The sequence below is a fragment of the Pan troglodytes genome, chromosome 9 (genome assembly GCF_028858775.2).
Source record: "Pan troglodytes isolate AG18354 chromosome 9, NHGRI_mPanTro3-v2.0_pri, whole genome shotgun sequence".
In the NCBI taxonomy this organism is placed as follows: domain Eukaryota; kingdom Metazoa; phylum Chordata; class Mammalia; order Primates; family Hominidae; genus Pan; species Pan troglodytes.
The window spans coordinates 95,299,943-95,312,730 of record NC_072407.2 but is presented as its reverse complement, the minus strand read 5'-3'; the positions used below and the strand labels follow the sequence as shown (position 1 = coordinate 95,312,730).

At 33.6% G+C, this 12,788-nt stretch overlaps 1 protein-coding gene across 7 annotated transcripts in view; it reads left to right on the top strand.

Annotated features, from left to right (window-relative positions):
- SLC36A4 (solute carrier family 36 member 4) overlaps positions 1-12,788 on the top strand; it is a 275,950-nt gene that overhangs the window by 206,726 nt on the left and 56,436 nt on the right. For all 7 annotated transcript variants that reach the window (XM_054662606.2, XM_024347383.3, XM_063784409.1 and 4 more), the window contains 5 exons: positions 6,776-6,899; positions 8,070-8,160; positions 9,690-9,778; positions 10,798-10,893; positions 11,700-11,784. In XM_054662606.2, the coding sequence (XP_054518581.1) occupies positions 6,776-6,899; positions 8,070-8,160; positions 9,690-9,778; positions 10,798-10,893; positions 11,700-11,784 (485 nt within the window). The remainder of the gene's footprint in view (positions 1-6,775; positions 6,900-8,069; positions 8,161-9,689; positions 9,779-10,797; positions 10,894-11,699; positions 11,785-12,788) is intronic.

Here is a 12,788-nt window from a genome sequence, read left to right as displayed (position 1 = left end):
TTAAAATTAATTTCACCTGTTCCTTTTTTCTTTGTAAAAAAGTTACTACAAAAAATTTGTGTAACGTAAATTTACATTTATATTACATTGCATTCCTACTGGAAGGCACTGCTCTAGTGGCTTTTCATGTCACGTAGAATGGTCTACAAGGCTATGTGCAGTCTGCCTTCTGTCACCTCTGATCTGATCTCATCCCCTACTCCTCCCCCGCACTCATTCCTCTCTGGCTACCCTGCCCTCCTTGTTCCTTAAGCACACCAGACTCCCATCCTGAGGGCCTTTGCCTTTGTTCCTGCTGCCTAGATTACTCTCCCTCCCACAGGATATCCACGCTGCTCACTCCTGCTCCTTCTTCAGGACTTCTTTGAAATGCCACTTTCTCAGTGAGGCCTCCTTTGGCTGTCTCTCCAAAATTAGAGGCTCTCTGTCTCAATCCTTGTGTTTCTCCTTAGCACTTAACACTATCCAACTTATCTCTGTTTTACTTATTATCTTATTGTCTCTTTCCTTCACTAAAATTTGAGCTCCATGAAGGCAGGATATTTTTTTTGAGTTTTAGTAATTATTCTCAGCATCTAATGGTGTTTAACATATATTAGGGCCTCATTAATATTTGTGAAATTGAATAGGAAACCATTGTAACCTATTTAATTGAATACATTCAGATATGAGGCAGAGAGCTTTTGTGTTGAGGGACTATTGTTAGTGGATATTAGTGAGGATGACATTCTATTAATAGGGGTTTTTGAGAAGGGCCAGAAACCAGTAAATTTTGTGAGAGGGCTTATTCCTCTTTGCATCAGCTTCCGTAATGTGTTCGCCTATAATGCTGTTGTGCATAAAAGCCATCATAGTCTTTGACATCCTTTTCACTAGCAAACTAAAAGGTAAGCCATGGGAGTCTATTGTACCAGGAAAAACAACTCCTGGTAACCACTTTCATATATATGTCTTTCAGGGAATTCCACAGGCAGTTCCCAGAGAGAGTATGAATGCTAATTCTTTACCTCATACTTTTCATCTGACATCACAGTGTGAAATAACCAAGGGGAGGATATGGTGGTAGTGATGGGTGCCGTCTTTCTTGAATCTGAGCCAGAAACCTTCCATAGGAAAGGGACGCGATTCTCGACAACACTGATTAGAAAACTTATCAAGCTTTCCAGCTTAATCTTCTGCCATATACATTTACCTTCAGTTTCAGTGACATTAAACCAACCTAAAGTTTCTCAAGCACGCAATTGTATTCAAGCCTGGAATGCCCCACTCAGCCTTGTGACCAATGCCAGGGCTAAAAGCTCTCCTAAAAAATTAGAGTTAAGTGTAAGGAAATCATATTACTGCATTTTTCTATAGTGTATACCTAAATTGGAAACAAAAATACAATTTAGCATGTTATATATAGTATTACCTGGAGCTTCTAAAAGTTATAAATGACTAGTTGACTCTATTTATTAATCTAATGTTCAGAGATCTAGGTATATATAGGCTCTTACCATTTAAAGATGCAACTTCTTGGGTACTAAGTATTTCCTAGATATTTCTAGTTAGGTGTTTTTCAATTTACTCTTTAGATTTAAGAGCTGTTTTATATCATTCAAGTTGATATGCTCAGTCTTAAAACCTGATTGCTTTACCTTTTCTTAGTTTACTTAGTTTAACAGATAAACATTTTTTAGTATGTAATGTTACCTCTCTGTATACTAAAACTGGAGGGAAAGTCTTAGAGATTTTTCAGATGTAGTTAGAAAAATGTATTTACTGGGAGGCGGAGGTTGCAGTGAGGCAAGACCACGCCCTTGCACTCCAGCCTGGGTGACAGAGTGAGACTCTGTCTCAAAAAAAAGAAAAATGTATTTAAGCGCATAGTTAGAACTTAGCTAGTAACGTCACATTGCATGGTTCTTTAATGGTAGAATCAAAATAGTAAATAAATATGTACTTCTTAAATTCCTAACACTATTAAGAAGTATTTTTATCTCAAATTATTTAAACTTCGAAAAATTAACTTACTTTAATCTCATTATAAGAGAGTTAAAGGAGTTTCCTGGAATAATTCAATAAAAAAATTTTTTGTGGGCACATAATTGTACGTATTTGTGGAGTACATAAGATATTTTGATATAAGCATACAATATGTAATGATCAAATCAGGATAATTGGGATATCCATTATCTCAAATATTTATCCTTTTTTTGTGTGTGTTGGGAACATTTCAAATCCATTTCTCTAGTTATTTTGAAATACATAACAAATTATTGTTAACTACCGTTGCCGTATTGTGCTATAGAACATTAGATCTTATTCCTCCTACCTATCTGTATTTTTTGTACCCAGGAATAATTAAATTTTTGTTAAGGTTTTAAACGTGAAGGATGAGATGAATTTAAAGCAAATATATATATGAAAAGGTATTTTTCACAGTAAGTCATGTTTAATGTTTTCTAGAAAATGTAACATTGAAAATTAATGACTTTAAGAAGTAAGGAAAAGTGTGATAATAGGGATCACACTGTTGAACAAAGTTAAATAAATATGATAGCTGCTAAACAATGTGAGTTTGTTCAGAGTGACGGAGGTCCCAACTAATTTTTACTTCGGATTCTGAACATTGTAATACTATTTTTAAAAACTTAATTCTGTGAATTACAAAACTACTATTTATAGGTAATTTTAACAATTCTAGATTTCCAGGTTTATTTTAAATGATATTAAAAATAAACTCTTCAATAATGCCATTACAAATAAACATCATTTAGAGTTCATATTGTTGTTAAAGATATGAAAAAACTTACCATTTTCCGTACTTTCCTTACTGCTGTGATCTCTTGGGCAGTGTGCTTTAAATAACAGATTGTTCAGTTTTTGAAATATTGGTAGTGATAACTATCTTTATTGAGGACAGATAGTATGCTTAGTACAGCACAGAACATACTGCACACTCCCTGACAGAAAGAAATCAGAAAGGTCAAATAACTGATAATTTGGATAAGCTAAATGAATAAACGCAAATGAACTCTAGTCAGCAAGGGCAGTGGAGTACATTTAGGAATAAAAATATTAACATATTGATGGTTGAAACTGAAGTTCATACAACTAATAATGATGGTTGTTATGGATTAAATAGTCCCCCCACCCCTCAATTTATATGTTGTCATAGCCTTGCATACCTCAGAATGTGACCTTATTTAGAAATAGGGTCATTGTAGCTGTAATTAGTTAAGATGAGACCATGGCCAGGAGCAGTGGCTGATGCCTGTAATCCCAGCACTTTGGGAGGCTGAGGCACCTGAGGTTAGGAGTTTGAGACCAGCATGACCAACATGGTGAAACCCTGTCTCTACTAAAAATACAAAAATTAGCTGGGCGTGGTGGTGCACGCCTGTTATCCCAGCTACTCTGGAGGCTGAGGCAGGAGAATTGCTTGAACTTGGGGGGGCGGAGATTGCAGTGAGCCAAGATCGCACCATTGTACTCCAGCCTGGTCAACAAGAGCAAAACTCTGTCTAAAAAAAAAAAAAAAGGTGAGGCTTTGCTGGAGTAGGGAGGGTCCCTAATCCAATATGACTGGTGTCCTTATAAAAAGGGGAAATTTAAACACAGACATGATTACAGAGAGAATGTCATGTGAACTTGAAGATGACTGTCCATAAACCAAGGAGAGAGGCCTGCCTGGAACAGAGCTTTCCCTCCCAGCCTTTAGAAGGAACCAACCCTCCCAGCACTTTTTCAGACTAATAGCCTCAAGAACTTTGAGGCAATAAATTCTCTTGTAGTACTTGATTATGAGAGCCCTAGGAAACCAGTGTGATAGGTTTACAAGAGTACCAATTTATTTTGTATAGAGTATAACAGAAAAGGATATAGGGTTTATCCAAACAGAAGGTGAACATAATAAATTTCTAGAGTAAATGTGAGATAGTAGATATCCCAGTAGACCTAATACTGGGGAAACAATTTTTACTGTGTATAGTTCTAGACTGTGCCACCTTTGAAACTGGAAAACAAGAAACAAGGAAATCCTACAAAACAATGTATGGAGAATGTCCTAAAGATTAAAGGGTTAGAAAAACCAGCCAAAAGAAAAGTTGGGAACTTCGAATTATAGAAAATCCTCATCATTTTTGACTTCAGGAATTTGGGACTGATAATTCTGTGAATTTTACTCTACACATATTAGTTACGTTATTAGAAGAAGAATATGTAAATAATTTTATAGACTGTTTTCAAGCATCTTCCAGTATCTTAAGGCATCACTTTACTCTTATTAAGAATGAATATGCTGAATTCCAGTTGGCACTGGGCTAATGGAGGCTGCTAAAATCCTAATCTCTCAACACATCCTCCCCTAAAACCTGTGAATTCAACTTGAAGCACAAGTAAACCATTCATGAAATTACTCTTTTAGCATTGCGAGGAGATCAAGGATACCATGAACCTCAAATTATCTATAAGTATAAAAACAGAAAATTTCTGTTGCTGCTACAAGCATGGAGAGTGGGGGAGGGGAGTCTTTAGTATTTCGTTGGAAAAGAAGAGCGGGGAGCAGGAAACTGGATCAAGCACTATGAAAATCTCCTTCAGAAAGAGAAAGTCTAATTTAAACTGTTAAACGTCTAAACAGAGGTCAGGTCTAGAAGTTAGTAATTCATAGCACTGAGTACAGGAATGTGAATTTGAGCAGGACTGAAGGGGGAAGCCTTGACAAAACATTGCTTCTGGAGGTGAGAGATAAATAGAGCAGTGGAGATGCCCCTCAGATGGCAAGGGAGGGAAAGAACAAAGTAATGGGGAAAATTGGTGGTCCTGCAGAAATGAAAGAGAACTAGAAGACATGCCAGCTGCTTTTGCTCACCCCTAACAGCTCAACATTGTCTATGAAATAAACTGAACTTCACTATAGTGACAGAGGGAACACTCTTGAACTAGGATTCCTGTGTATGAAATACTTAGAAATAGGAAAAATCACAAATAAGAAATAAATTACAAGATGTAAGGGAGAATGTATTGAAATGAAAATTTAATGTGTCACTTAAGGCAGATATGAATGAGAATGAGGTAAAGACAGACATCAGAAGGGTCAGAGATATAAAGTGGTTGAATGGAAGACAGGCAAAGAAGACCCAACATGCATGTAATTGAAATATCTAAAGAAGAAGTATTTGAACCAAATACATATTTAAAGCTATTATCCAAGAAAACTTTATAGTAGAAATAAGAAAAAACCTAAATCAACATATCAAAAGGGGCCCACTGTAGCCCTGGGAAAACTGACTTAGCATGGTCAACCCCAAGACATGTAGTAAAGTTACTAGACTTTAAAGACAAAGAAAATATCTTCAGGAACTCTAGGAAAAAGAACAAGTTACTTAATGGCTGAGAAAATTAGTCTGCCATCAGATGTCTCAAAAGTAGCATATAAAAGCAAGGCAAAAGTGGAACAGCATTTTCAAGAAACTCAAGGAATGAAAGTGTGAGCCAAGGATTTTATATCTAGTTGTTCCTCAAGTTATCCAGGCTATAAAGAAAAACATTGTGAAACATGTAAAAACTCAGGGAACACTGTGCCCATGAGACCCTCCTGAGGAATCAGTTAGAGCAGTGGTCCTCAAAGTGTGGTCCCCAGACCAGCAACATCAGCAGCACTGGGGAACTTGTTAGAAATGCATATTTTCAGGCCCACCCCAGACTTACTGAGTGGGAAACTTTGGGATGGAGTCCATTATTGTGTGTTTTAGCAAGCCCTGCAGGCCATTCTGATGCATACCTTTTAAGAAGATGTACTTCTTCCAGCCAAGAGAAGATTGAGGAAACTTTGGCAGAGAACTGATAGTGAATATTGATATTGATTGTAGATACAGGTCTAAGAAATGAGTAGAGACATAATTTGAAGGACAGTATGAAAAACATCATATGTATTGTCAAAGTAGAAAGAATACAACTAAACATGAGAAACTAAGGAACAGAGACAGGAAAAACTAGAATTAAATTATTAATTGTTGTATAGGTAATAGGTAGAAGTCAGAGAGTACCACTTAAAACAGTCAAACAAGATAGTAAAAAATTAAGTAAGAAAAAAGGATGATTAAAGGCATCATAAAAAATATAATGGCAAAGAAACCACTAGAACAACTCAATTAAATGCAATATATACTCCTGGACGGAGGAAAAAATTGCTAAGAGGAATTTATTGGTATAACTGATGAAAGTGGAATATGGAATGTAGATTAAATAGAGTATTGCATCAATGTTAACCTGAATTTGATAATATGAATATTTAAGAGAATATCCTTGTTCTCAGGAAATACACACTGATAAAGTGGTAAAGGGCAAATTTTGATACTGACATTTTAAATATTGGAATCACTTTGTAATTTTCATCAAGTATTTAAAAACGTGATTACTATTTACCTGTACAGTATGATTTGAAGCTAAGCAGAGATGAAAATATATTTGATCATTTCTTTACATTTCTCATGGTGTAATTCTATGATCATTTACTATTAACCTCTTGTGGATAAAGCAGAAAAAGTTTTGCATTTAATATTTAAGCTTTCACCTTGCACTGCATATTCCAAACAGAATATCCAGCAAATAAATTTAGTTGTTTCTTTTTAAATGTACTAAAACTCAGGGTATTAGTATGAACTAACTTAGGATGGAAATAGTAAAGATGAGTACAAATGGTGTTTCCTAATATTTTAAAATTCATTTATACCAGCTTTATCCAACTTTTTTAAGCAATAGTGAAGTACTTTGTTTTTCTTTTTTAAAGATATGGATGTAATGAGGCCCTTGATAAATGAGCAGAATTTTGATGGGACATCAGATGAAGAACATGAGCAAGAGCTTCTGCCTGTTCAGAAGCATTACCAACTTGATGATCAAGAGGGCATTTCGTAAGTGTTATGGTTTATAAGTCTCCTTTTCTTTTAATTCAGTATGTATTTTGTAATCTTCTTCTACAGGCAAGACATTCTATTACATTACAAGACACAAATATAAGACATAGTCTCCACCTTCAATGAGTTTATAGTCTATTTGGGAAAGAAATGCATTTAAATCACAGAGCAGTGTATAGGAATTACTGGAGTGATGATGTGTAACAAATGCTAGGGATCTTGAAAGAAGGGAGATCTGATTAAGTGGAACAGGAATGTTAAGAGAAGTGATGTCTGAAATGATCAGGAGGTAGTACATGCTTCTTTATACTGAAACAAAGTCGTGGAGGTAGAAATGCATTGTAACTTTTGAAAACCTTTTTTGACATTTTGTCATCGTTAATAGATTTGAGTAACTTCTCATTCTAATAATAGTTTAATGGTTCAGCAAAGTAATATGCAATTGATCAGAAAAGAAGAATATAAACTGAAAAAATATTTAGGTAAACATTTTAGTTTCTTAAGTTTACACTTTTTGCTCTTCATTTTCGTTTCAACTTATTTCTTCCTGATGAAGATACTTCCTTCAGATGCTTCTGGAAACTACTCTTAGGTCAAATCCCTTACAGAATTCATAGTATCTAAAAATTAATTCGTGTTTATCTTACCTGTTGATTCATATAGTTTTAAAACTTGTATTTTTTTTAAATTAACTTCTTAGGTTGACAATCATAGATCAAATGTGTTTAGTATCATGGTTACATAGGTAGTGTCAATACATTGCTGTGTTACCAACCAAATACTCAACATTGTTTTGAAAATCATAACAGCAAAATATCTTATGAGAAAATTACTTTTTAAAAAAAATTTATTGCTTCACTGTGTACAAAACCACACTGTAAAGAGAATGCCTTTAGTCTTTTTTAATTTAATTTTTTAGTATCTTGTTTGGCGGATATTTCACTTAACTATGTCATTTAATATCCACAATAACTCTTGTTATTCCACTTTTAATTAGCAAAGATAGGACTTGAACCAAGTATGACTTCTGGCCCAGTGGTGGGATGGAAATGTTATTTGGTTCCTTGCCTAGATTAATTTTCAGTTCCCTTCTAGTACTAAAACCATGATCATGTTATAATAGATTTTGTTCTAAAATATTTAAGTCTTACAACTTTTACTTTTCAGATTTGTACAAACTCTTATGCACCTTCTTAAAGGAAATATTGGAACTGGCCTTTTAGGACTTCCATTGGCAATAAAAAATGCAGGCATAGTGGTAAGACTTATCTTTGTAATCACCAGTTAAGATGCAATTCTCAGTCTCATTTATAGCAACGTAATATCTGGCCCAGTCAAATATAACCTGGTAAGGTGACATTTAGATGATCATTTAGATGTTGTCTTGATAAAATTGTGTCAACTGTGATAATGATATTTAACAAAAAATAATAATTACTTTATTGATTTCTACTTCATTACTTATTTGTAATATTTAGCCAAAAAAAGCCACAAACCTAAAACAGTCTTTGATTTTTCCAGGTATAGTTATATCTTATTATTATTTTGGATTTTCAGGAATTGAATTTAGCAGTGTAATCACAGCAACAAATATATTTATAGAGCAGATTATTGGTAACGTGACATTGTATAGTTTTTTAGAGTCAAATATACAGTTTTCAGAATTTAAATAACAGTTAAGAAAAGTTGGCCAGGTGCGGTAGCCCACGCCTGTAATCCCAGCACTCTGGGAGGCCGAGGTGGGCAGATCACGAGGTCAGGAGATTGAGACCATCCTGGCTAACACGGTGAAACCCCGTCTCTACTAAAAAATACAAAAAATTAGCCGGGCGTGGTGGCGGATGCCTGTAGTCCCAGCTACTCAGGAGGCTGAGGCAGGAGAATGGCGTGAACCCGGGAGGTGGAGTTTGCATTGAGCTGAGATTGTGCCACTGCACTCCAGCCTGGGCGACAGAGCAAGACTCTGTCTCAAAAAGAAAAATAAATAAATAAAAGAAAAGTAATAACAATAACTTTTAAAAACCAATACGTAAAGCATTGTTAGAGGCAGTTATTGTAATTATTATAATTACAGAGAACCTTGATAGGGGAGAAACCCATTTATGAGGTAATAAAATAATATTTAACTTTTTTGAATAGATCACTTTCTAAGAACAGTTTTAACTATCCCTGCATTTGACTGTTTTGTTCCCCTAATTTAGATGATAAAAACTTTTGATTATAAAAATAAACTTTGGCAATATTTTGGTTGTATCTGGGTAATTACTAGCACTGCTTTAATTTTAGTAAATAAATATTTAAAGTATTTTATTTACTACTTTTTGAAATAATTATTTTATAAGCTTGGTTTCTGACACATAGTAAGTACCCAAGAAGCAGTCTGTAGAAGAAATAAATTGCTTACAGTCTCCGTTTGATATTGTGCGTTTTCGGGATTTAGATAATGATGCATGGTTGCATATAATTATAATGGTGGGTCACTGATAGTTGTAGACTTGCCATCTGATGTTAAATATGATCTTGTGTTCTATCCTACTTTGTTGTCTATACTCCATATTCGTAGGTTTGAGTAGCTAAGTTAATAAGATGGAATTATACGTGGTTGTCTTAAATATTACTCGAAATTCCTTCTGCATCAAGTTTATTAGTTTTCCCTTATGCAATGACTAATCATTTTGCTCAACAAATATTTATTCACTGCACGTGAATAATCCATTGATTCATTGCTTATAAGATTACTCAATTTCTGTTAAATATTTAAACCTTATAAATTTTTTTTCCCCACAGCTTGGACCAATCAGCCTTGTGTTTATAGGAATTATTTCTGTTCACTGTATGCACATATTGGTACGTTGCAGTCACTTCCTATGTCTGAGGTAAATGTGGATTTGTTAAGCCTATTTATTTTAAAGCTATCTTTTATTTAGAGCATCAGATAGTCTTATATTCTACTGTGCTTTGTATTTCCTTTAAGCTTTTACATAGATAAATCTAAGGTAATGAATATGGAAGAAGGTAGCATTTCATATAATTTAAATCTGGTTGGAATCTATTTATTTTTAAAAGGTAGCCTTATTAGTGAAATAGTATGGTTTCTCTTAGTATAAATGGAAAAAATTAGAAAAGATATATAGAGGCAATGGAGACAGTGGTGTGATTTTTAGCTATAGCATAATAGTCTTCAATGTGTTAGTAATTCTGTTTTGATTATAATGCCTTTGGTGCTCTCTGCTGATGTATGAGTTAGTAGTCAACAACACAATATTATTTGTCTTTATTTTTGTATCATGAAATACTTCTACTGGACAGTAGACCATATGTATTCTAGTAGCCTAATATCAAGTCTTGACTCTTTTTTGTTGTTGTTATATACTCTTAAAACTTTGGGCAAATCATTTATGAGCTTTATAGAACAATGTATACTTGGGAAAAAAAAAGAGAGAGAGAATGGAGAAATAATACCTACCTCATGGGAAGATTAAATGAGATAGTTTATGTGAAAATGTATTGTGCAGCCTTGCACAGATGTATTATTAAATAATGCTGTTCTAAGAATGGAATAATTTAGACATGAATAATGTAGTTGATGTTTTAGGCATTTGAAATATTTAAATTAATAAAGTACAAATATTAAGTTACATGAGTTCTGCACTTACATAAACTTTAGCAGTAGATAAAATTAATGTACTGGTAAAAAGGACAGATTTAAACATTTAAAACTTTATGAGGCATGCTTTAGAAGTATGCAGATCTTGACATTTTGGTAACTCATTTGTCAGTTCATAGCCTTGCATTTATTAATTCCCATTTATTTTATGTTTATTTCAAGAGGTGGTTTTATGGACCACCTTAAAATTTTTCTTTTTTCCTTTGTATGTATGTCATTAAATTACAGGTTTAAAAAGTCAACATTAGGTTATAGTGACACTGTGAGCTTTGCTATGGAAGTGAGTCCTTGGAGTTGTCTTCAGAAGCAAGCAGCATGGGGGCGGTAAGTACTTACTCTGTTATTAATATATGATTGTTAAAATTATATTAATTTTAAGTATTTTAACCTAACAATATATATAAGTAAAAATATGATAAAGTTGGGGAATAAACATATGTAACCCTTAGAGTTAAACAGACTTGGGTTCTAATCTCAACTTGACCATTTTTCAGCTTTCTGACCTTGATCAAACTTATCATTGTGGTTTGTTTTTCTCAGTATGAAATGAGTTTACAGTAATACCCATTTCACAGGATCATTATGGTAGATGAAGTAAAATGATATTTATAAAGCATGACCTGGTCAAATGATGACATAATCGTGTTCATTAATTTTTTAAATAAAGGAAAACAAGAAAAATGTTGCAGTCTCATTATTTCAAATAAAGTTGTAGTATTTGTATGCTTATCTGAGGTATGGCTATATTTTAGCATAACCTTATTTTATTGTCTTGTTACTTAAATGTAACTTTATTATTGGTGGCTCTGGCAAATCAAAGTAAGATGAATACAGGACTAGAAAAATAAGGAAGCATAAGCAGTCAGCAAAGTGCTACCTGTTGTAAAGATGACATGTGAGATGGGAATTAAAAGAAGAACAGTGTTAGTAGAGTAGTTTATAGTTAAGTGTGGCCTTTCTGGAGATTTTCAGGAAGTTAGATTTGGCATGAACTGCTCTGAGTTCCTGACATACTGAGTAGGAGAATATATGCTATAATAAAATGTTTTAAAACTCTTGAAAAGAGAAATAAAATATATTGACATTTCAGTAGCTCTCATGGATACTCATTTGTGGATATCTTTTTTCAGGAGTGTGGTTGACTTTTTTCTGGTGATAACACAGCTGGGATTCTGTAGTGTTTATATTGTCTTCTTAGCTGAAAATGTGAAACAAGTGAGTATTTTTCTCCAGTTAGTGAAATCATTTTCTTCTAAAGCCCTAGTTATGGCTTTATATTTCTTCTGTGGAAGCCACAGTTGAATTTGAAAATGTGTTCCTTTCATAAATGATCTTCCTTTATAAATTTTCCTTTAGTCTTTTTTCTTGCAAGTTGGATTTCTGCTGTAATTGTTGATTTCACTGTTTTGCTATAATACTGATAATGCTTGTTTTTTCAGATCAGAATATGACATAATTTACTGATTCTTAGCTACCTGAAACTTAGATCTCAAAAGCATATACATAGATGCTTTGGAAGCGTATTCTTTACATTGACATTCTTTAAAGAACTATATAAGGCTTTAGCCAGTAGGCTAAAAAATCAAGTAAAAATAGTGAGCATTCATTATTAAAATCCGGTAATTATAGCCATTGTGTAAAAAGATACTGTGTCCAAAAATGAACAGTTTTCTGTAGTTTTTTGAGAAACTTTCTCATATTATGAAGGTTTGCTTTAAGAAGAAGTGGTTTGCAGTCTTGGAAGAGATTGACAGTGTATTTGGACAAATATGGAAAGCAATGAAATAAAAAATCCCTCCATCAAAACAATACTATAAAGCACTTTTATGACTGGTATCATTATTCCTACATTATCCCCTGCTCTTCTTTAATCATTATTTTAATCAATAATATTTATTAATTATCCACATGTCCATGGTACAGTAAACATTTTACATAGTAATGTATAGGATTGTCTTGTAGATATTTTTATGCAAAATGATGGAGTGAGTATGTTTTCTAAAGAACCTGTGTGTAGGTTCTTGTGCATTTGTGTATTTGAGTCTCTTTTCTAAGTATAGACTATGCTTCATTTCACTGAGAATTGGCAAACTGTTTCTGTAGAGGGCCAGTTAATAAGTATTTTCTGCTTTGCAGACCATATGGTCTCTGTTGTAACTACTGAGTTCAGCCATAGGCAACAATATGTAAACAAATAGATATGGCTGTATTTAGGTAAA